The following is a 23311-nucleotide window of genomic DNA, read 5'->3' as shown; positions in this document are numbered from 1 at the left end:
ACCCACTCCAGTATTTTTGCCTGGAAAATTCCATGGACAAAGGAGCTTGGCGGGCTATACAATCCATGGGGTCGCAAAGAGTTGGACACAACTGAGCGACTATCACTCACTCACTCACACTGTTTGCATCCGCCATAGATTATAAATTCTATATAAAGGCAAAACATGCTTATTCTGTTCTTCACTGTATCTCCACAAGCAAATGGAACTCAACAACTGCTTTACACATGAATGAATATGTAATGAACACAATCCACATATTGTCAAAGATTCATTAAGGTGTTAAGTGTTTGAAAGGTATCATGACTGAGAGGTATAGACTATCCAACTAGCCAACCATCTTGGCTGATATTTAAATTGCCTTCCTAGACCTATAAAAGATACTACATTGCCCCTTTAAGTAGAAGACAGATTCTGTTCAACAAAACAAAAGGCATCAGGGATAAAATTCAGTATTTTAGGAAAAAAGGCACCAATTAGGTGTTTTGGTTATAGTCAGATTAGAGTTTGAAACTGACCTTTAAGCTACTTAAGTAAGAATTAATTTATCTGGAGTTCTTGATAAATTAATTTAAGTTAATTAAATAAACTTATCTAGTTCTCTAAATAAAATATTCTACACAAAGTTTCCAGATATTTGAAATCTCAAAAAAATGCATTTCACTTATTCCAGTCACCCAGAACAGAGCTGAATAAAGATGATTTAAGCTCTCAGCTGGTAAAGACTCTGCCTGCAATGCAGGAGACCCCGGTTCAATTCCTGGGTTGAGAAGATCCACTTCCTGGAAAAGGGATAGGCTACCCACTCTAGTATTCTTGGGCTTCTCTGGTGGCTCAGATGGTAAAGAATCTACCTGCAACAAGGAAGACCTGGGTTTGACCCCTAGGTTGGGAAGATGCCCTGGAGAAGGGAAAGGCTACCCACTTCAGTATTCTGGCCTGGAGAATTCCATGGACAGAGGAGCCTGGCAGGCTACAGTCCATGGGGTCGCAAATAGTTGGACACGACTGAGCGACTTTCACTTTCATTTGAAGATTAAATATGTGATAGCCATCACTATATCAATTACCATACCACACAAGAGTTGTGGAGGGCTGAGTTATGAGAGCTACAAGTCTCTATTTTGAACAGAACTACATGCCTGTTCTTTGTAATTCTTGTTTTTTCAGTTGGCCCTATTCGCTATTACCAAAGAGCCATCCACCTTTTAATCTGTTACTCTATTTTGGAGAAGAGACGGAAATGTGTTTGTTAAAACTGTCTCAAGAGTGAATTTATCACTGAATATTCTTTTGTACTGCTTAGATTTACTACCATGGGCAAATGGTTTTTTTCATTCAAGACAGGGGAAAGACAAGTTTTTGTGTGTGTTTAGTGTAAAAAAGATTTGAAGTGGTGACTTACAGACAGTCTTCTACCTAATGTGCATGAGGTTTTAGAGCACAGATTTAGTTATTTGTCAATTAGATTCATCTACTCTTTTATTTAGTATTATTATTTTGCTTTCTCTCTGATTGTCAGCTATGCTTCTGATAACTCAAAGTTGTTGTTAACTACAACAATAAGTAGTTGTTCTAACTTCTTATGGTCCCTAGCCATTAAGCTAATTAAAAATATAAATATAAAATAAAAACATTCTAGGAACCAATTTTAACTATTTTTAGTTAAGGTTTAAAAAAAGAAATGAGTCAATGTGGGTAGAAGGGTTAGTATTGACACAGAATTATATAATAATAATGGTCGGTATTTTTATAACATACTCAATGAATATTTTTAAAAACTTATCTGTAAACACAAATTGATGAAGGTTTACTTCATACATGTCTTTTCATTAAATATAATGGTGCTATTTCCAATCTGACATTACTTGTTTTGCAGATACCTACCTGCCTGCATGAGCACAGAAGCCAAACTGTGGTTCAGAATAAAGCACTATTATAAGGTATTTCCATATTCCTGAAAAGAAATTCTGGCACATTAAAATTTATTTGATTGTTCTTGAGGATTATTTTGTCTTCACCCAAAATTATTAGTAAATATTTTTTTCTAAAATATTTAAGTTTGAGTTAAAATAAAGCAGCAAATATTGAATAAAATCTGAAGTGCTCAGTAGAACTGAACAAAATATTTTCTGGTAACTTTCACACAAGCTAAGGAACATAAATTTGAAATGGCATAAATGCTATTGTCAACAGAGAAGTAATTAAATAACTTAAAAATATGAGTGATGTATGATGATCTTTTATCTATTTCTGTGTAGCATGTGGGATCTTTAGTTCCCCAACCAGGGATTGAACCTGCACTCCCTGCACTGGAAGCGTGGACTCTTAACCACTGGACCAATAGGCAAGTCCCCTATTACATAATCTTTTAAAGGGAAGCTCTGAAAATGCCGAAGTTCTAATACAAAGCTAGTCTTTTAGTTTAAGGATGCTTAGATAGCATAGCTGTTAAGACTTCTACACTAATTTTCTAAAATAAGGCAGAAATATATTTTCATTACCTATCATACACTTTTCCCAATATATCCATAGGGGGGGAAAAAAACCCCAAAAAACTGCCAATGAATCAACTGCCAAATCCAGAGGTCATCTTTTTAAAAATAAGCAATGAAAAAGTCTCTTCTAAAACTTATACGGTGCTGGTGCTAAGTCGCTTCAGTCGTGTCCGACTCTGTGCGACCCCATAGACGGCAGCCCACCAGGCTCCCCCATCCCTGGGATTCTCCAGGCAAGAACACCGGAGTGGGTTGCCATTTCCTTCTCCAATGCATGAAAGTGAAAAGTGAAAGTGAAGTCGCTCAGTCGTGTCCGACTCTTTGTGACCCCATGGACTGCAGCGTACCAGGCTCCTCCATCCATGGGATTTTCCAGGCAAGAGTACTGGAGAGGGGTATACGCATGTACAATTCAAACCTTCCTGTGTTCTTCTATATAAGGTTGCAATCAGAGCAAATTAATTATGTTCCACAACAAAGGCATGAAAGCTACATAAGACACATGTTTCACTGGTAGAAATTAAAACTCTGGAAATCACTTTAAGGCTCACTGGGCAGAATCTCCACAGAATTAAAGCTCCAGTATCTCTAGACTGTATCTTATTTTTTCTCAATTAGGAAAAACAGCCTAGGGTTAATTGAAAACGAAACTATCTTAAGCTATAATGACAGAGTTTATCATAGTCCCCCAAATTAAAGACAGCTCTTAAGAATATAACTTGAATAAGGATCATGAATTGGTTCAACATATTTAACTGGTGATTTTATGAATTATAATAAATGCTGCTACTCTCTAAAAACGAGTGTATCGAAGATGAAACAACCTCCTTGGCACGCTTACAGCTACACAACACATTTGTATGATTTGAAGCACCAGTGCTGGAGGCTCAGAATAAGTCAACGGGAGGAGGACTCCCACCACAGCAGCAAGCAGGTCTCCTGAGTAGATCATATGACACGCTTAGGAGAGTAACCCGCAAATAAGAGGTAAGTACCCATAGATAAATATAGAGTTAATCTAAAGGCTTTTCCTTTTCTTTCTTACAAAACTCTGCTACCATAATTTTTTATTTCTACTCAGTGCTTGAAAAACCAAAATGAAAAATTTACAAATGTTAAAGGGAAGATTTTAATGTGGGATTTGTAAGGCTTTATGAAAAAATGATTTAATCTTCCTCCTAGCCTCCTCTCCTTGCCTCAGAAACTGGGAAGGTTAAGAAAAAAAGAAATTACTACTTAAAAAAATAACTGGTTCAAACTTGGCATAAAGTGATAAATTTGGAAAATATCTGTACAGAAACATGCTTTCTTTGAAAGATGAAACAAGTAAAAACAGTTATTTGGATCCTAGGAATACTTTCTCCTCTTCTTTCAAACTATAAAGGAGTTCTAGAAACCCCAGTTTTTTAGAATGAGTTATAAAAATGTTTTATAAAAATGGCATTTATATGAGTATTAAAATAAACTTGATCCGACCAAATCTAATTACAAATAAGGATTCCTATGCTGGTAAATCATGGTGGGGCGGGGGGGTGGGGGTGGGGGCTTGGAGTGTTTCTGGGTAGAAGGCCAGTGTGTATGAAAAGTTCTGTTTGGTGTTTGGATGTTTCTAATCTTCTGTACATATTCTAAAGTAAAGGTAAAATGACAATCAAGGGTCAGGAAGCACCTAGGTTTTCATTATACCACTGAAAAAAATTAATGTATCTCCCACTTCACTAATTGGAACATATCAGGCATATATATGATTTTAGAACTGGTTGTATTGTCACAAATGCACAAGAGACCTATGGAGAAGGGAGGGGCTACTAATAAATTCAACTGCTTTTTTAAACTGGGTTTTATTAAGAAATAAAGAAAATAATGCAATTGATATATTTTATATCTAGGGAGAACTCTTTGGCATTCAAATTCAAACTCGATTCTGCCACAACAAGAAAAAAAAAGGGAGAGAGAGAAACCAAAAAATAGCCTTTCTTCCCCACAGCTATCAGTTTCTTTCACTAAGCCTTCCGAAACCTGAGCCTCTGCAGAACACTAACCACTCGGGCCTCACCTACAGACATGGACAGATGTACTTACACTTTCATTTTATAGAACTTGAAATTCTCTTTTTAAGGAAGGAGTCAACTTTGGCCTTGAGTGTTTGGCATGGGTACAAAGCCTTAAAAAAGCAGATGACCAGCTTAGCTACTGACCATGCTGATCAGTGTCTGGAATCAGATCAAATCAAAGAAAAACAGCGAATGGCTTTCTCTTTTAGAATATTCGAGCAACGCACAAGTCCTGGGCATGTTTTGCTGAGCTCATTTGACCACTTAATCTCTTCTAACTGGTCTGGATTACAGACAGAATCAATAACAGAGAAAATGAAACAGACTGGTGAGGAACAGGGAAATAAACCGCGATGGGCAGCTCTTCTGATACTCATGGTGATAATACCCACAATTGGTGGCAACATCCTTGTTATTCTGGCTGTTTCACTGGAGAAAAAGTTGCAGTATGCTACCAATTATTTCCTAATGTCCCTGGCAGTGGCCGACTTGCTGGTTGGATTGTTTGTGATGCCGATTGCCCTCTTAACAATAATGTTTGGTAAGTATTTCACTTTGTTCTTGCCATCAAACCACAGAACTATGATATACTATTAGAGAAATGGATACTCATTCAGGGTTTAAATATGAATTTGGACTATTTAAAGATACAGGGAGTAAAGAGTCCCTCATTTTTCATCATTTTCTATGGTTGATAATCAGTTTTAAAGAGCAAAAAATAATTTCTTAAACAATTCTATTCCCTCTCAGTCACCTAAAACAATCATTAAGAAGTCATCCAAGTTAGCAATATTCATATATTCTGAATGTATTACCTAAAACTTATTGTGAAGAAGAGACGACTCTATACTTTATCCCATTACTAGTACTTTTTTTTCTTGATAAAGCAATAGCTAGAACACTACTGTGACAGTTAATGTGCTGGGTTAATTATTAATAATGAGATCTCTGAATCACTAAATGCTGAAATAAATCTCTAAACTCAAATTTCAATTGGAATTGTTCTGAAAAGTCTTGCTATAGCTCTTTATAGTTTGTGTACTTAAACTGAAGTGTTACACATGTGTTGTGTTAACAAAAAATTATGTTTAGTTGCTAAGGAATGGTCTGGCTCAGAAAATCCCAAGAGATGATCCATCTGTTTAATTTTTATAATTTCTGACCATTCATGTCCTTGATGTATGTTAGAGGAATAAGACCTCTAAGTTATTAAAATAAATGACCAAATCTGAGTTATTACAAGAATTTAAAACATAATTAGAACTAAAATTTTAGTTTGTCATAATAAAACAGAAAACGATATTAAAATGATGCAAGTAGTTTATGATTCATGCATAACATCTCTAGTTATATAATTTGGGTAAATACAATTCTGATGATGAATTATGAAGGCTTTCAAGAATCAGCATTAAAAGGGTATATAACTTATTTAATGCTTGACATAAATTGATAGTCCATTCATTAATTGCTGAAGAAGATGATTATTTACAGCAAATAGAGCTTTTTAGAGTTGCTTATATGGTGAAGATAAAAATATTTCAGGTTATAGAAGTAAAATTTATTAACTAGAATTAGATTGCATGTTTCATTGTATTCAGGTTAAATGTTACATTTTTATAAGTAATTATAGAAAGGTATCTAATATTAATACTTGATCCCTCAAATACAATTACATGGTGACAGGCTAAAACTTTCCATTCTTAGCTAGGTGTTAAATTCTTTGGTGGGACAAATAGTAATGTCTTTTCTGCTTTAAAAGACTCTCTCTTCATTAGTATTCTCTATCTATCCCCTCTCTGGTAAGTTTGTAAAAATCCAGTGCAACACACAACCAGGGAAATGATTGAGAAATCTACTCTATAGGTCAGCCTAAACAATCTTAATTCTGAATAAAGTTTAAAAGAAGTAAATGAGGATTATATAGGAACATTTATGCATATTTGGTAAAGATTGTACAGACACCAATTCAAATTCTTATCTCCATGTGCACAACAGTTTAATGTGTGAAGTTACTCTTTAAACTGTGCTGTTAGGCATACGGAAAATGTTAAAATGCTCATCCCAACTACAAAACAAAATTTAATTGACATGTTACACTGAATAAATGAGATTGAAATGTATTTTAACTTTAAAATCCATGAGTTTATAAGTATCAATCATCTATTGGTATTTGCAAAACACTGTTGTAGACACTTAACCAACAGTTAGACAGTTAAGGAATCTTAAAAGGCAAAGTTTCATGACATTAAAGTAAGCTGATAAACAAAATATAAGAGCAGGTAACAGTGATAATCCCATGTATTTCACAGGAAAACAGCAGGCATACAGCAGCTGAAAACTAAGTTTATATTTAAATATTTGGGGCCCAAGATATTCTTAGCTATAAGAGCAAAAAATCCAACATATTTTAACATACAATATGTAGAACATCTTCCTATCTATGTTCAAAAAATTATTATGTATACACACTTTTAACTTCATTTTGTTCTTTCAAATGTAAATTTTTAATTACAAAATAAACTTTCATAGCCCAAAACATTTCTGCTATCAGTAACTAAGCTGCATAGAAAGGTTAGTAGATTTTTAAAAACAAGCTAAATTGAGAACCACTATTTATTACTGCATTAATTCATTATTGAAAACATTCTACTTCTACGAGAAAATGCATGTTGCCCTCTTAAAAGCTTCAAAAGGATGCATTCATAAACTTGGAACTGCGTATATTATAAATGGGGACCTGAGTTCAAATACTGTTGAGTTTTTAAATGACCTTTCATGTGTTAACTAAATCAATGCATTTATAAGAATTTCTGTAACTTTAAAATGCAGGGGTAGATTTTGTGCATTTTTCTTTCATTATAGGAAAAATCTTCAGAATTTCTGAAGTCTGTACAAACAAAAGTATCCCTGGTTATTGAAATTAAAAAAAATTAACTACCACTATTAGTGATAAGAGTTATTTCAGTTATCTTAGGGAAATTTAAAGAAAGTAACACTGAAACTTTATATTCTAACAAAATTAAATTAAAAAAAAAAAGGACAGCACTGACAATTTTAAAGTGGCTTTTACACTGAGTAACATTTTATCGAAGCAATAATTTGCATATTTGATTATACAGTATTTGAATTTCTATTTTACCAAGATTATGATGACTGATATAACATGGTTTTTCAAATAAATTGTGCTACATTAACTTTTCTGTCACTTCTTCCTCCTTGGGAGCATTGGACTTAACCTTTACTTTCTAGTTTTTTCACTGTCTTGTCTATAATTCTTAAAAACTATGATCATGAATTAGTAGCGTATAATTTAAGGCTTGAAGATGCTTAGGTTAGACATATTTGAGTAGAACGCAAAGGAAAAAAGAGTATCATATGCCAGTATAAAAAAGACAGGTTATTTACAGTTTAAGAATGTCTCTGAACTTTCCCTTCTCCCATTAAACAAATTATTTAAAATGTAAAGGGACACATTTGGTCATCCATTGGTCATTACTGGCTTCTTTATAACAAATTTAAAACAATGTTTCATGATCTGTAAGTTGAAACAGTATCTGTGGTGCAGCTGAAAGTGGGCATATAAAATGGCTGAAATATGGGGGTTCATTTGAAGCAAGATACCATATGCTTTGAATCCTGGTTCTCTTGTATTGGCTTAGGCAAGTCACTTAACAACATATCAGAGCTCAAGCACCCCGTGTGTAAAATGGCTATGCTGAATCTTCCACTGCCACTATCCTGTGAAATTGTCAAGTAGGTCCCAGCACATATTATACACTAATATTTGGCAAGTATTTGTACAACATGCAAAAGGTTTATATACTTAAATACAATATTTAGTTTAGATATGAGTTTGACCAGAGATGAAATAAATGTATAGCAGTAAAAGAGAAAAAAATCAGTTATTCATTTATACAGTGAAAAAACAAGGGAGCAAAGCAATTAAAGGCACTTCTTTCTGAAAAATGGAAATTTTAAAAAACCAATGTAAAATTTTCACAAGTATTAAATCACTCGAAACATTTATAACACTATATTAGACATTTAACCCTATGATCCTTCATATGCTCAAATACAGTGAAAAAACAACAATAACAAAAACAAAGAAGCTTTGTAATAAAAATTTAAGCACTGATCTAGCTGTCTTTTCCAGAAGATAAATATAGAAACAAGAATTTCTGAGATTTAAAAAAAAAAAACATACTTGAAAACTATGTCCTTTCTGGACATTAGGGCAATTTAGGACTTGTCCTGCTCCAGTATCTTCAAGAACTACATACCTCAATGAACAGAGTCCCCTTGGAATGGCTTTAAAAATAGTCTTTAAATCTTCAAGAGGGAAATCTTTTATGTCCCAGATTCAGAGATTAATGTCAATTACTTTCCAAACTAACAGCATAACTCAGCTTTTCAAACTAAAAACTTGCCCCAAGGATAAGCAAGTTTCAGATGAAAATTAGTCTATGTCATCAAGAAGCCAAGTTTGTGGTTTAAAAATTCAGGTTTCTATACCAGTTAAAAAGAAAGCCAAACAAACAACTCACCCAAAAGAAAACAAAACAAAAAAGGCATGGCAATGCACACAGGTTATTTATGCTTCTTAGCCATATTTGATATAAATAGTTAAAATTCAACTTTAGTAAAAGCATACTTTCATGACAAATTTAGTTAAGAGTTGAACAGTTAAATATGTTCTCATGCCCTTTTTCTGAAGTAGAGTTTTCATTTTAATTGGATGCATTTTGCTACCGAAGGCAAGAAGACAAACACTGATTTTATACTGATGATACAGCTCATTGTTTATAAGTGGGAGGGTTTTAATGGCTGGATTAGTTGGCTAGTTTCTGCCAAACAATAAGAGTAATAAGAACTAACATTTATTGGGTGCTTTCTGTATGCCAGACGTTGTTCTAAACACTTTACACGCATCACTGTATTTAATCCTCAAAGCAGCTCTATAAAATGGTATTATTGTCATCCTCATTTTACAAGGGAAGACATAGGAATAAATAAATGATATTATCTGAACCTAGGAGAACTAATTCTAGAATTCACACTCTTAACCTCTTTTACTCTGCTTTCTCAAATGAAATGAGAAATTGTATCAACCAAAACTGTTGTATTTGGCAAGCAGGCAACATTTTATCTTAAATAACTTGATCTTAACAGGAGGGCCACAGAATTTTATCTAGAGACAAGGCAGAACCCAATATTATTTTAAGTTATATTTCATACTAAATGATACATACTATATAATTTAAATGTTTTTTCTTCTGTAACAGTTTTTATTAAAAAAAATAGAGCCTCAGGAATTAATTTAGTTTAAGTATCTGATAACTTATTTCCCTTAGATTCTTAGATACACTTTTCTGTTTATGTAAATCTTAACTTCCATTTGAAATAATACATTACATTCTTATGGAAATAAGTTAGACATAATACATTGCAACAAATAAATGAAATTATAAATCTTTAAAACCTTTCCAGTTACTCTGAGTAGTAACAAACTTTTCTGACCTCAAGCCTGTCAAATTCATACTAACTGAGAAAACAATTTTAGAATGAAAATATCTGGACTAGGAAAAGTCCTTTTATAAACTGAGAATGTCTAGAGCTGTTTTTAACTTGCATAAATTATTATATTACATGAATTCTACTTAAGCAATTATTTTGGCTTTGTATAAAAGATTCCTATAATATAATCCAATCATCTGTTACTTTTGTTAGTTTCATAAAAACAGCCTACTCACTAATATCTCATGAAACCTGGAATCATAAAGGTTAAACAAAAAGATCTATCACTCTTAATCCTAAATCTCAGTCTCTTTCTTTCTTAAAGAAAATTCTCTATCACGCTTCAACATTTCTACTGTTATTGATTAAGAAAGCACTGACTAAAGCAAAATATTCTAATGATCTGCATTAATTTTAGTAACCCCTTTCTGCTCCAAAATTGTAGAGTTTATAAATTCTTTTTGCTGGAAAACAAAGCTAACAAGGCTTCTAGGCTTAGCTAAAATCAAGACTAAAGAGCGTTCCCTCTTAGTTCACAATCAGAAGTATGTAGGTCAAACAATTCAATTCCAGAGATATGTACTTTTAATATGAGAGTTCTATTGTGGCCTGCTGCTCGCGGCTACTAGATTTCTGACCACAATTTTCCAGACGAGAACTGAAAAGAATACAATCCAAAATTAGAATAGCTAAATAGGCAAATGTAAATTATTAGCAACCCATTTAAAAGATGATAGAGAGCAGGCATTTTACAAGAGGAAGCCTAAGACATAAGACCTTAATTAACTGCCTTTTAAAATCTTTAACTATGATTAGAATCTCTGGCTGTAGCTCTAGATTTAAGTATTTTCCTGTTTGCTGCTCAGTTCTAAACCTGAACTTCAGGAGAGTTTAAAATGCAGCCTCACTTTTAAATAGTTTCCACTGCAAAACTCAGTCATAGATGATTCTTTTCACTCTATTTAGGCCATTAATTTCCTTAAGCTCAGGTCAAAGAATACACTGCTGCCTTTGACTGTTCAAGGTCCTTTCCTGCTAATTAAAAAGAAAACTGAACACCACAGCTAAGAGGGAGAAAATCTAACTGATTAGATTCTTCCTAAACACAAGTATCTCTGCCATATTTTATTTCTTTTGTTTATTTTGAGCAGTCTCCCATTAAGTTTTTTATGTGGAATTCTGAGTGCCTATCCTATGCCAGCAAACTCAATAAACAACCTTTTCAAGAAAGCAGGGCTTCTCAAACACTAATCTGCATACAAATCACCTAAGGTTATTTCCTTCACCTGCAGTCTGATTCAGCAGGTAGGGAGCCTGCAGTTCTAAAAAGTTCCCAGGTGATGTTGATACTTGCAGATCTGAAGAGCGTATCTTGAGTAGCAAGGTCCTAAAGAACACTTTCAATTAACATTTACATTTTAGTAAATTTTGATAAATAAATGCTCCCCCTCACACTTAAAGACTTAATTATACCTGATTTTACCCATCTGCAAAATCAGGATATAATCTCTAAGGTCCCTTCCAGCTCAGTGATTAAATTTTATTATCTCCATCCCTTATCCCCACCCCAATTCAATGAAGTAGGAAAAGCCTGATTAAAGTAATTTACTTAAAAGTATGAATTACTCCCTCCATCTGATGCTTTAAAGCCTTTTTAAAGAATCTGCTGAAGATGCAACCAAGTACAAAGGAATCATTTATTCTTTTTCAATAAAAAAAAAACTCAATACTGATTTAAAAAATATTTTAATATTCCTGTTGGGAATGCCACATACCAACTGCGGAAGCAGAAGGCACCAATGGGAATATTTGTCAACTTTGCTAGCTTTTTTGGTGAAATATCCAAGTATTTTTCACTGAGATCCTACTTGATTCTTAAAAAAAAAAAAAGAAATTCAAGTCTATCTAAAACATCTTTCCCTAAATTATAGTCTTTATTTTGGTGGGGTGGGGCTGGGGTGGGGTCTAACCTCTCTCCACCCCTAAGACTTCCTGAATTTAAACAGTTTACAACTAAAGGGTCTCTTGGTGCTCTGAAATCCTGAGGTAATCTTCGTTCCCCCTCCAATTACCTCAATTATTTTATACCTGTCAAAGGCAGATACACTTGCAAAAACCAAGAAAAGTAGTTTACATTTCGTCAGTGGACATACAACAATTAAACCATAAAAAGGGTTTAGATAATCTCATATGTATGGCATTTGTTCTACACAGAAGCAATGTGCCTTTATAGAAAGTTCTAAAATTTATGTGTTTATAAAATGGATTCAAACTGAAATACTCTAGGGAAAATGCTATAATAAATTTTAGTTGTTTTAAAACTGCAAAAAAATATAGTAGTGAGTATATATGTACAATGTATAGTCTATCAAATTCATATATGTATGGATACTCTTCTAAGTAAGTTTATTGGAAAACTACATAGAATATTCAATAGCATATCCTAAACCTGAAATTTTTTAAAAAATTTAATATTCTAAAGTGTTTAAGACTGTATGAGGTATAGGTATGAGGTATAAATGCTTTTTAAATACTCTGTTAAATTAATCACCATGCCTAATAATGAGATGTTCTTTTTAAACCAAAAATCTGTATTACATCTCAAGTGCTTAGAGTGAAGGATGGACTTTTGGAAGGGTAACAATCCACTTTTCTCTGGAATAACCTAAAGCCATTCCTACTGCAAACTTTATTTCAGAACTCCTTCTGTCAAAAGGAAAACTCAAGTCATTCCACTTAGTTATTTCACCAAACTAGAGTTTGCTATCAACAAGGCTCATGCTGCTCCTGCTAGTTAATGCTAGAAATGAGCCCAAATCCCAAGCCTGAGACTCCCATGCTAATATTATTTTTGCCACATTACACTGCTTCCTCTATCTGGCAAAAGGTGTTGTTGTTGTTTTTAAATAGCAGCTTAAAAATAAATTTTATCAGAATAGCAAAATTAAGCTGTAACACTATATACATTTCTAAAAAATTACAAAAGAAATAGACAAAGAGTAAAGGTCAAAATCATGCTAAAAATGCTAAACTGATTTAGAAAGAGTTGTAATTACTATACAAAACAAAATCTATTTAAAAGGTGCCATCTACAGAAATGTATATATTGTCAACTTTATTATCTGAAGTTTTCTTGGAAGTTAAGTTGTAAAATTTCAGATGAATATTGAAAAAGGTTAAAAAATATTTATCAGTTAAAAAAGAAACTGCAGGAGAATATGTTTTTGTTTTTTCCTTTCTTTCAGAGGCTATGTGGCCCCTCCCACTTGTTCTATGCCCTGCCTGGTTATTTCTTGATGTTCTTTTTTCTACTGCATCCATTCTGCATCTCTGCGCCATTTCAGTGGATCGTTACATAGCCATCAAAAAGCCAATCCAGGCCAATCAATATAACTCACGAGCTACAGCATTCATCAAGATTATCGTGGTGTGGTTAATTTCAATAGGTATGTGGGGAATGCCAGGGTGTGGGGTGGGGTATACATGCCTTTGGTTCCTTTTGGCTAGGAGATTATCAGGCCTGGTAGACAGTGATACATCAAAACAAACTCCTCATAACATTACACTCATCATATAGCTTCTAAACCATTGTATCACAAAAAAGGTGAAAAAGCAGAAAAGTTCATGGCTTGTTGTTGACATGCAGGAAGACTAAATCTGAAAAGGTTTTCATATTTGTCAACCAATCATTAAGGCCTAGGTAGCATACAGAATCTTGAAATGTTATTAAAGTAACACCAAAAAATGCCATGCATCTTAAATAACACCTAAGAAAATAAATAGGAAATGAGAAAAAAGAATCAAAACATTTTATGTCAATATCAAAGTTCATATAGTCACCTTGGAAATTAATACGTATATAGACTAGACACATCAGTGTCTGTTTAAGTGTTTTGAACATGTTTATAAATTTTTTTTTTGGCTATACTGCATGGCATGTGAGATCTTAGATCGCCAACCAAGGGATTGAACCTGTACTCCTTGCAGTGGAAGTGTGGGGTCTTAACCACTGGACCACCAAGGAAGTCCTTGAATGTGTTTAATTAGAAATGTTAAGAGAGATATAAATGATATTCAGAAATAATTTCTGGAAAAAATTATATTTCTTAACTGTTTTATGCCCCTGTGCCCATCTTTAATACTCAAAGATAGCTGCTATATTAGAGTATCTGAGAATGAAGTAAAGCATAAATGGTAACTCAAATCTTTTATAAGCTAATATCACAAACACAAACAGATTCACAACAGTTACAATGATCATTAACAGATTGACCACTATGTTCACTTCTCCCAGTACGGAAAATTCAAAGAGGAAAAAAATCAAGAGAGACTTGAAATAATCGAGAGACTTGAAATGCTAGAAAGAAATCAAGTAAAGATGTGACTTCTTTCTCTAATGAGAAAAAAAAAGACACTGGGGATTAGGGGAAAAAAGAAAGCAAGACATTGAAAATGACCTACATATTCTTGGAATACAGATACCAAGACCAACTCTCTTTTGAAAACTTTGGAGGTTAAAGTAAGGAGTGTTACTACTCTGGCTTGGGAAGACATTAAGAGTCAAGGAGAAGTCTATTTATCTGCAAGCAGTGAGAAAAAGCTAATTTTGGGGAAAGAGGCTGATTGATAGAACAGAAGAGGCCCCTAAAAAAGAAGCTATGGAAAGGGCATTAGAGATAATGGGTGACAACTGCCAAAATTTAAAGTGGAGAGAAAGAAAACTGAAGTTCATGTCAAAAACCCCATATCTTTTTGGTAAGCTCAGGGCAAAGAGAGGAAAGGAAAGGGAAACAGTGTGTGTTGCAGTAGGGTGGAAGCGAGGGGTGGAATGGGGGACAGGGCAAAGGTAGAGGGAAAATAGGAGAAACGGCTCCTTAAGAATTAAAACATGTGAAACTGAAATATATATTCAAGCCAATATAGAGCCTGTTGGTAGAAGCTGTACCTCGATTAAGCCTGGATGACATGAATTTACATTGATAAAACTGATCAAATTTATAGAGTGCTTATATGTTAGACACTAAGAATACAAAAATAAGAAAAAGAATCTTTTCACTCAGGAAGATGGTCTCATAGTAAGTACTAAGTATACAGAAGAAAAGAATAAAAAGATGACCTCAGATTTACAGCTTACAAGGGATCTTACAAACCTATTTTTTCCTTCTATAGATGAGAAAAGAAACCTAGAGGATTTAAATAGTTGGCTTAAAGACCTATGGTTTTTAGCACAAAGGCCAAGATCAATGCCATTTTCATTTTATCACACTCTATGCTGTAGAACCAATGACAATTTAACAAATTTGTAAAAGAAAAGGCAGATAATGATGTTAGTTCAGTTTTTAAACTCTGAAAGTGCTGAAAAGAGCTCACTTTCTTCTTCTGGATTTACAGTTATCCCAGGTAATACCTGACAACAGTAAGGTTGAAAGGAGAGTAACAGGGTAAGGTATACAAAATACCAGAGAAGACAAAGGTTACTGACCAACAAGCTGGTTGAGAAGATAACATGAGCCTTGATGGGAGTTAATGGAATGTGGGAAAAAGAGAAGGATGAACTAGAGGTCAAGATAACTGTGAAAAGAAGTTCTACAGTAATGAAGAGCAGCAGGACAAGAAAGGGAAATAACCGTTCATGATTTTAGATATGGGATAATTTTAAGTGGGCTTATGGATGGCTTCTTGGACTGCAAGGAGATCCAACCAGTCCATTCTGAAGGAGATCAGCCTTGGGATTTCTTTAGAAGGAATGATGCTAAGGCTGAAACTCCAGTACTTTGGCCACCTTATGCGAAGAGTTGACTCATTGGAAAAGACTCCGATGCTGGGAGGGATTGGGGGCAGGAGGAGAAGGGGACAACAGAGGATGAGATGGCTGGATGGCATCACTGACTTGATGGACATGAGTCTGAGTGAACTCTGGGAGTTGGTAATGGACAGGGAGCCCCGGCGTGCTGCGATTCATGAGGTTGCAAAGAGTCGGACACGACTGAGCGACTGAACTGAACTGATGGATGGCTTCAGGAATGCAAACAAATAACTGGAGGTGAAGAGTTCAAGAAATATAACCTTAGGCATTAGAAGAGTCATCAATGGGATGAAATTATGGAAGATGATAGAATGGAACAGGGGATAGAAAACTATAGCAAAGGGCTAAACCCATTAAGGAAGACAGACAATATATCCTGGAGGTTGGTAGAGGATCCAGATGGAGAACAGTGTAAGTAGCTTACACAGGCTTTGAAAGAGATGTGCTTTTGAGGGGGTGGGGGTATAGTGGGGAGAACAGTGTAATGGTTACTGGAAGTAATAGGACAGAAGGACCAGCGAAAGTTTTCTGCAAAGGGCAAGATAGTAAATGTTTTGGTCTTACAGATTCTGTATGATTTCTGTCAAAACTACTCAGCTCAGCAGCAGGAGAACAAAAGCAGCCACAGACCATATATTAACAACGGGTATGGCTGTGTTCCAACACAATTTTATTTACAAAAATGGAAGACAGGCCAGATTTGGCCACTGAGCCACAGTTTGTTGACCCCTAGTGTAGAACAGAAAGTATACAGATGATCTTTCTGGTGATGTACCTGAGAAAAAGCAGACAAGGCAGCAGCCTTCATTAGAAAGGGTTTGAGGAATACATTCTTGTCAAGGTCTCCATGCTACAATAAAAAGGCGATGTAGATGACAGGAATATGTTCAGATTCAGAGAAGTGAATCCTTCTATGATACCTCAAGAATCCTAGAGATGTCTAAAGATCAATTAACTCAGACTTACTTTAAAATATCTGCTGTTTCAAAGGGAAAAGATTAGGGCCAACCCTTGTGTTCTCTTCCTAATAAGCTATTTTACTAATAAGCAAGATCATATTTAAATACCTACTTCATAATATTTAAAGTATAAGAAAATTAGCATGAAATGTATTGCTTTCATTTCTAATGGAGGAAAATGCAATCCTGAAAATAAATTTCATGACCACAAACTCTTAAGTAACATTTAATAAAAAACAATGAACCCTTAGTTTTCCCTAAGAAGTCAGAAAGAAGAAGTTAAAAGACATTCACAAATATCAAAAGATAAACTGTCTGTTAAATGAAACTGTGTAAGCTCAGAGATTAAAAAATAGGTATCAACTCAGAACTAAGATACTGCATGAATGTATTCTTAAGTCTTTTGAGCTCAATCACATGGGATATTAAGATAAAAGCAGCTTCTCTCCTATATTCCTTTCCTTAACCCGGGATAGCTCAAGAAACAAAAATAGATACTGTGAAGTGGAGAATAAATGAAGACATTCTCTATGTCATGGGTACAATATAGTTTCAGCGACGCTTTAATTATACAATTGAAACCACTAACGTGTCTCTTTAAAAACAGCAGGTTTGCCTACTTAGATTCTGTTTGTCAAATCTTCCATTGATTAAGTGCTTTGATTCTGCCTTCGGGTACCAGGAATTAACATATACTAACAGTGAAATGTCAGTAAGACAAACTTTAAAAGGATCTAATCAAAGGTCATAACTCAGTTTATCTTGTTTTCCTTAGGCATTGCCCTTCCAGTTCCTATTAAAGGGATAGAAACTGATGTGGCTAACCCAAACAACATCACCTGCGGGCTGACAAAGGATCGTTTTGGCAGTTTCATGCTCTTTGGCTCACTGGCTTCCTTCTTCACACCTCTGGCCATCATGATTGTCACCTACTTTCTCACTATCCATGCTTTACAGAAGAAAGCTTACTTGGTCAAAAACAAGCCACCTCAACGCCTAACATGGTTGACTGTGTCCACAGTTTTCCAAAGGGATGAAACACCTTGCTCATCACCAGAAAAAGTGGCAATGCTGGATGGCTTTCACAAGGACAAAACTCTGCCCAATGCAAGTGCTGACATACTTATGCGAAGAATGTCCACAGTAGGGAAAAAGTCAGTGCAGACCATTTCCAATGAACAGAGAGCCTCAAAGGTTCTCGGGATTGTATTTTTCCTCTTTTTACTTATGTGGTGCCCCTTTTTTATTACAAATGTAACTTTAGTTTTATGTGACTCATGCAACCAGACGACTCTCAACATGCTCCTGGAGATATTTGTGTGGATAGGCTATGTTTCCTCAGGAGTGAATCCTCTGGTCTACACTCTCTTCAACAAGACATTTCGGGATGCATTTGGCCGGTACCTCACCTGCAATTACCGAGCCCCCACATCAGTAAAAGCCCTTGGAAAATGCTCCAGTAATATCTACTTCCAGAATCCAATGGCAGAGAATTCTATATTTTTTATGAAACATGGAATGCGAAATGGCATTAATCCTGCCATGTACCAGAGTCCAATGAGGCTCCGAGGTTCAACCGTTCAGTCTTCATCCATCATTTTACTAGATACACTTCTCCTCACCGAAAATGAAGGTGACAAAACTGAAGAGCAAATCAGTTACGTATAGTAGAAATGGCACAATTTTAATATAATGATGAGTAAGATGATGAAGAAAATATAAATATACCAGAATTATATAAAGAACTTTATATCATGTATCAAAAATCATCTCTTAATAAATTAAGAATTATGTATTAAGATTATCCAATTTTCTTTATTTGGGCAAAACTATTCTACTACTAATAAAAAATCATTTTTGTAGAGTTGAAAATTAAAACAATCCAGCACACTGGTTAAATGTTAAGACAGTCAAATGAAATAAAATTAATAAATCAATAAACTTGTGGTTTAGAAAAATACAATGTCACCATACAAAAAAACAATGCTACCATAAGAATTTATTTAGTTCCTAACTGCATGTTAAGCTATGCCAAGAATGAAATAAACAAAACAAACAAGCATTAACCTTGTCTTCAAGGCAGAACAACAGTGATATGAGGTCTAAAAATAAGAGTATCAAATAATGATCACATCTGAAGATAAGCTAAGACTGCCATTTACAGTTTGGCTTAGTTAAATGTGGGCTTCCCTGGTGCTTCCCATGGTAAACAATCTGCCTGCAATGCAGGAGACCCAGGTTCAATCCCTGGGTTGGGAGGATCCCCTGGAGGAGGGCATGGCAACCCACTCCAGTATTCTTGCCTGGAGAATACCATGGACAAAGGAGCCTGGTGGGCTATAGACCACCGGGCCACAGACATGACTGAGTAACTAACACTTTCACTTTCACTTTAGTTAAATGCAGCCACAATTTTGCACTGATCAGGAAACTGTCTTGATGAAAGGGGGTCGGGAAGAGACTATCTGGATATCACACAAAAGAACTGGATCTTGGAATTACAGCTCTTTGTTAAATGGCTCATACCAGGCATTTACTGAGCAGAGGCAGGTTTCCTAGAGGAAGAAAAAGCAAATGAAAACAGTCTTGGGTACATGAACCTTGTGTTTCTCAAAGAGCATGTGTAAACTAGAGGCATGGGACTTTAATCCAGGAACCTAAACTTTAATGAATTTGTAAATAAGATCATGGCTGCCCAAGCTTGCTCAAAGAGTTGGTTGAACTTCTGGCACAGAATTTTTTATTCATCGGTTTGTCATTTTAACTTGCACTGCCAGACGTGGAACAAATCCAGTCTGTGTCATTTACTAGTTATTAATAATTTGAGAACTTGGTTTTAACTGCAGCACCTTAGACAAGTTGATTACGTTTAATTTTCTTCATCCATGAAGTTTTAGATAAAAGCATTCCTAACATCTTTTATAGTTTCTACTTCTTATAAGAATCATATTATGAAGGAAACACACACACAACAAAACCCTGAATGGCCTTTTAGAAATAAAAAACACATAATTCATTAGCTGGATCTGAGAATTCTTAGCAAAGCCTAAAAGCAGCTCAGGGAAGACATCTGCTGCTGAAACTGGGAATTGAGCACATGTGTGAGCTACAGTAAATACAAGAGCAGAAATGAATTTTGTTAATTAGAGATCAAAGCATGCTCAGGTTAAAAAAGGGAGAAAAAAAACAGTTTTCATGAAAACTCAACTTCCTGTGTGGCAGAATATACACACGAGGTGACTGAGTTACATGATATAAAATATAAAGTGACTAATAGGAAGAATTAGTAGCCGATAATGAATAAATAAAGGAAGAGACCTTGATGAGTAAGATTCTTTATAAGTTACTAAGGGTAACCAATAGTTACTAAGGGTACACCTAAAAGAATATATTTCTCATATGAAAATTATCTTTTCATAAAAAAACCCTCCCTGAAAGGCAAAAGTAAAACCATTAATTTTTGTTTTTAAATTGTGTCTAAGCTTAGAGCAAAAATAAGGAAAGGTTAGCATCACAGATTGGCTACAATGATATGCCAAAGACAACAGGAAGGAAACAGTACTACACAGCTTCTATTCTGCTTCCATCTTTTGTCTCAAGAGAATGATTTTTAGACCAGAAAAAGTAATGTTAAAACTGATCAAAATGTAAAATAGGTGAAGAGACTGGCTACCTTAAATGGGTTCAAGTCTCTAAGCTAAATGACTCACATCCCTGAAACAGAACCTGTGAATATAATTATAGAACCATCGCTGACAAATCTGAGGAAAAACAGAAAATGGCAAAGGTACAAAAGGACTGTAAGTGGCAAATATCCTAACGTTCAAAAAGAGAAAAAAGGGATGGGAATCAAGAAATTTAAACTGTGGAGTCTGTTGTAGATCTTCTGAAAAAACGTGGAATAGCTTAATACAAATAGGTTTTATCAGATCTTAGAAAAGAAATCAATGAACACCTGATACTTCTATGAATCTACTAAAATCAGTAATAACCAATTAACCACATACTCTGTTTTAGAGGTACCAGACTAGTTGTTTTGTCACTAAGTTGTATCCAACTCTTTTGCGACCCCATGTACTGTAGCCCTCCAGGCTCCTCTGTGCATGGAATTTCCCAGGCAAGAAAACCAGATCTGTATAAATACCACAGGATTTAGTGAAATCTCTCCAGTGTTTTTGTGAACAAGCTGGACAAATGAGGGTTAGAGGATAATACACTGAAGGAGATTAGTATTTTGTTAAACAACCTCCTTCAACAAACTGACTGGTGAAAGGAGAAACCTATTAGCATGCTTATATGGATCTGAGCTTTGCTGTTTTAGCCAACATTTTTATCCAAAATAGGAAAAAAGTATTTAGTGTCTACACTAAATGGCTAACTTTCTATCTTGCATCTTAGAGAAGGTCCTCTAACCAGTTCAATGGATGCTGAACGAATATTTGTTGGAAAAAATATATATGTATAAATATTATTTGTTGAATTACATTACAATCTTTACAACAAAGGTTTATTCCAGGAACTTGGGGTAGAAAATCTGTACCAGAGATTAAAAGAACACGAAACTCATCTTACTTGTTCCTTCAGATTCCCATCCCTACATTATGGTGCAATTTCATCACAATATCCAAAAAAAGAATATCCAATATCCAGCCAAAAAAAGAGCTGAAAGAAGTACTTTTAATCTTCCTGTGTTGCACTTTAAAGTACCTTAGTGAAAAGAAACTATGTGAGATCAGACAGCAGAACTATTTTAAGAGGTGTTATTGCACCTACTGCCACTATTACAATTGCTACTACCCACACCCACTTGACTAGCACTTACTAGTGCCAGATACCATTCTAAGGGCTTTAGATATATTAACTCACTTAGTTGTCAAAAAACAGTCTTAGATACTATTACTCTACCTCTTTTACAGAATTTTACAGATGAGGAGTCTGAAATTCAAAGAGGCTAAGTAACAAGCTCTAAGTCACTCAGACTTTGAGTGACTCAGTAAGTGGCAGAGCCAAGATTCAATTCTGGCAGGTTGGTTTCAGAGTGTGTCCCCCGGATCACAACCATACTATAATGCCACGGGCATCTCCACATCTGCAAATTGTTCACTCTTCTGCATTTTAACGAAGCCTATTACTTTTCAGTCTCATTAAAGAGCTTCAAGAACTCTACAAGCCTGTGTGAAAGACAGCATCCCATTTGAATTACCAAATGAGAAGAGGACTGCTACTTCTCAAATAGCATCCCAATCTCTCAAAACATACTGGCTTCTTTTTCAGAGGAACAACACTAACTTTATTATTAAATGGTCCACATTCTGAACCTAGATAGATTTCTCAGAGTCAGTTACTGTGTAACTACCAATTACAAATAGAAATGGAATATAAACAGAATCAAAACTTAGAAATTACCTGAAGAGAATGAACCCAAGTGATTCTACTGCTGCCCTCCTGACGTCATCATTAACATCGCTTACCTAGGAAAAATTTCAAAGGATGATTATATACTACATGCATTCTATTACTACAGTCATTGTATTGCATGCATTCTATTACTAGAATAAACTGATATGAGTGGCCCACATCATTTAAATGTAAATTAGATCTCATTTGTATATTACCCTAGCTATCTTCCTATTCACAGTTTCACTTTCAGCAGTTTCAGTTACCCACAATCAACTGTGGTCTGAATTTATTTATCTGGAATGGAAATTTCCAGAAATAAACAACTCACAAGTTTTAAACTGCATGCATTCTCAGTATCGAGATGAATTCTCATGCTGTCCCACTCTGTCCCAACTGGGATATAACCCTTTGGTCAGTGTATCCAAGCTGTATTTGTTATTCACACACCAGTCACTTAGTTACCCACTCATTTATCAGATCCACAGGGTTTTACAGTGCTTATATTCAAACAGGGTTTCCTGGTAGCTCAGCTGGTAAAGAATCTGCCTGCAATGCAAGAGACCCTGGTTCGATTCCTGGGTTGGGAAGATCCCATGAAGAAAGGATAGGCTACCCACTCTAGTATTCTTGGGCTTCCCAGGTGGCTCAGCTGGTAAAGAATCCACCTGGGTTCGATCCCTGGGTTGGGAAAATCCCCTGGAGGAGGGCATAGCAATCCACTCCAGTATTCTTGCTTGGAGAATTCCTAGGGACAGAGGGGTCTAGTGGGCTGCAGTTCATAGGATCACAAATAACCTCTAGTTTACTTAATAATGGTTACTTAAAAGTTTATTATTGTTTACTTAATAATGGCTAAGTTTATTTAGTTCTTACATTATTTAATTTACTTAATAATGGTTTACTTAATAAAGGTTATATTAGTTTACTTAATACTGGCCCCAAAGCACAGAAGTAGTGATACTGGCAATTCAAGTATTCTCTTACTATGCCTAATTTATAAATTAAACTTTATTACAAGTATGGATATATATCTGTATATGAAAAAACATAGTATGTTTCAGTACTATCCATGGTTTCAGG

The 23311-nt window shown here is 34.9% G+C and overlaps 2 protein-coding genes across 5 annotated transcripts in view; one reads left to right on the top strand and one right to left on the bottom strand.

Moving 5' to 3' along the window:
* PSMD1 (proteasome 26S subunit, non-ATPase 1) overlaps nt 1-23311 on the bottom strand; it is an 81434-nt gene that overhangs the window by 33884 nt on the left and 24239 nt on the right. For both annotated transcript variants that reach the window (NM_001101077.2, XM_059893056.1), the window contains 1 exon segment: nt 22238-22302. In NM_001101077.2, coding sequence (NP_001094547.1) covers nt 22238-22302 — 65 coding nt within the window.
* On the top strand, nt 3003-18630 carry HTR2B (5-hydroxytryptamine receptor 2B). Of its 3 annotated transcripts, XM_010802399.4 has the most exons (4): nt 3003-3485; nt 4762-5093; nt 13312-13512; nt 17607-18630. In XM_010802399.4, exons 2-4 carry the CDS (start codon nt 4868-4870, stop codon nt 18497-18499), a joined length of 1320 nt encoding a protein of 439 aa, XP_010800701.1. In that variant the 5' UTR covers nt 3003-3485; nt 4762-4867; the 3' UTR covers nt 18500-18630. The 3 variants fall into 3 exon arrangements, with proteins under 3 accessions (XP_010800701.1, XP_024855168.1, NP_001192377.1); XM_024999400.2 differs by lacking the exon at nt 4762-5093 and having other exon boundaries at nt 3007-3485; NM_001205448.1 differs by lacking the exon at nt 3003-3485 and having other exon boundaries at nt 4745-5093; nt 17607-18532.

Source organism: Bos taurus, chromosome 2 (genome assembly GCF_002263795.3).
Source record: "Bos taurus isolate L1 Dominette 01449 registration number 42190680 breed Hereford chromosome 2, ARS-UCD2.0, whole genome shotgun sequence".
Classification (NCBI taxonomy): Eukaryota; Metazoa; Chordata; class Mammalia; order Artiodactyla; family Bovidae; genus Bos; species Bos taurus.
This window is presented reverse-complemented; position numbering and strand designations above follow the sequence as displayed.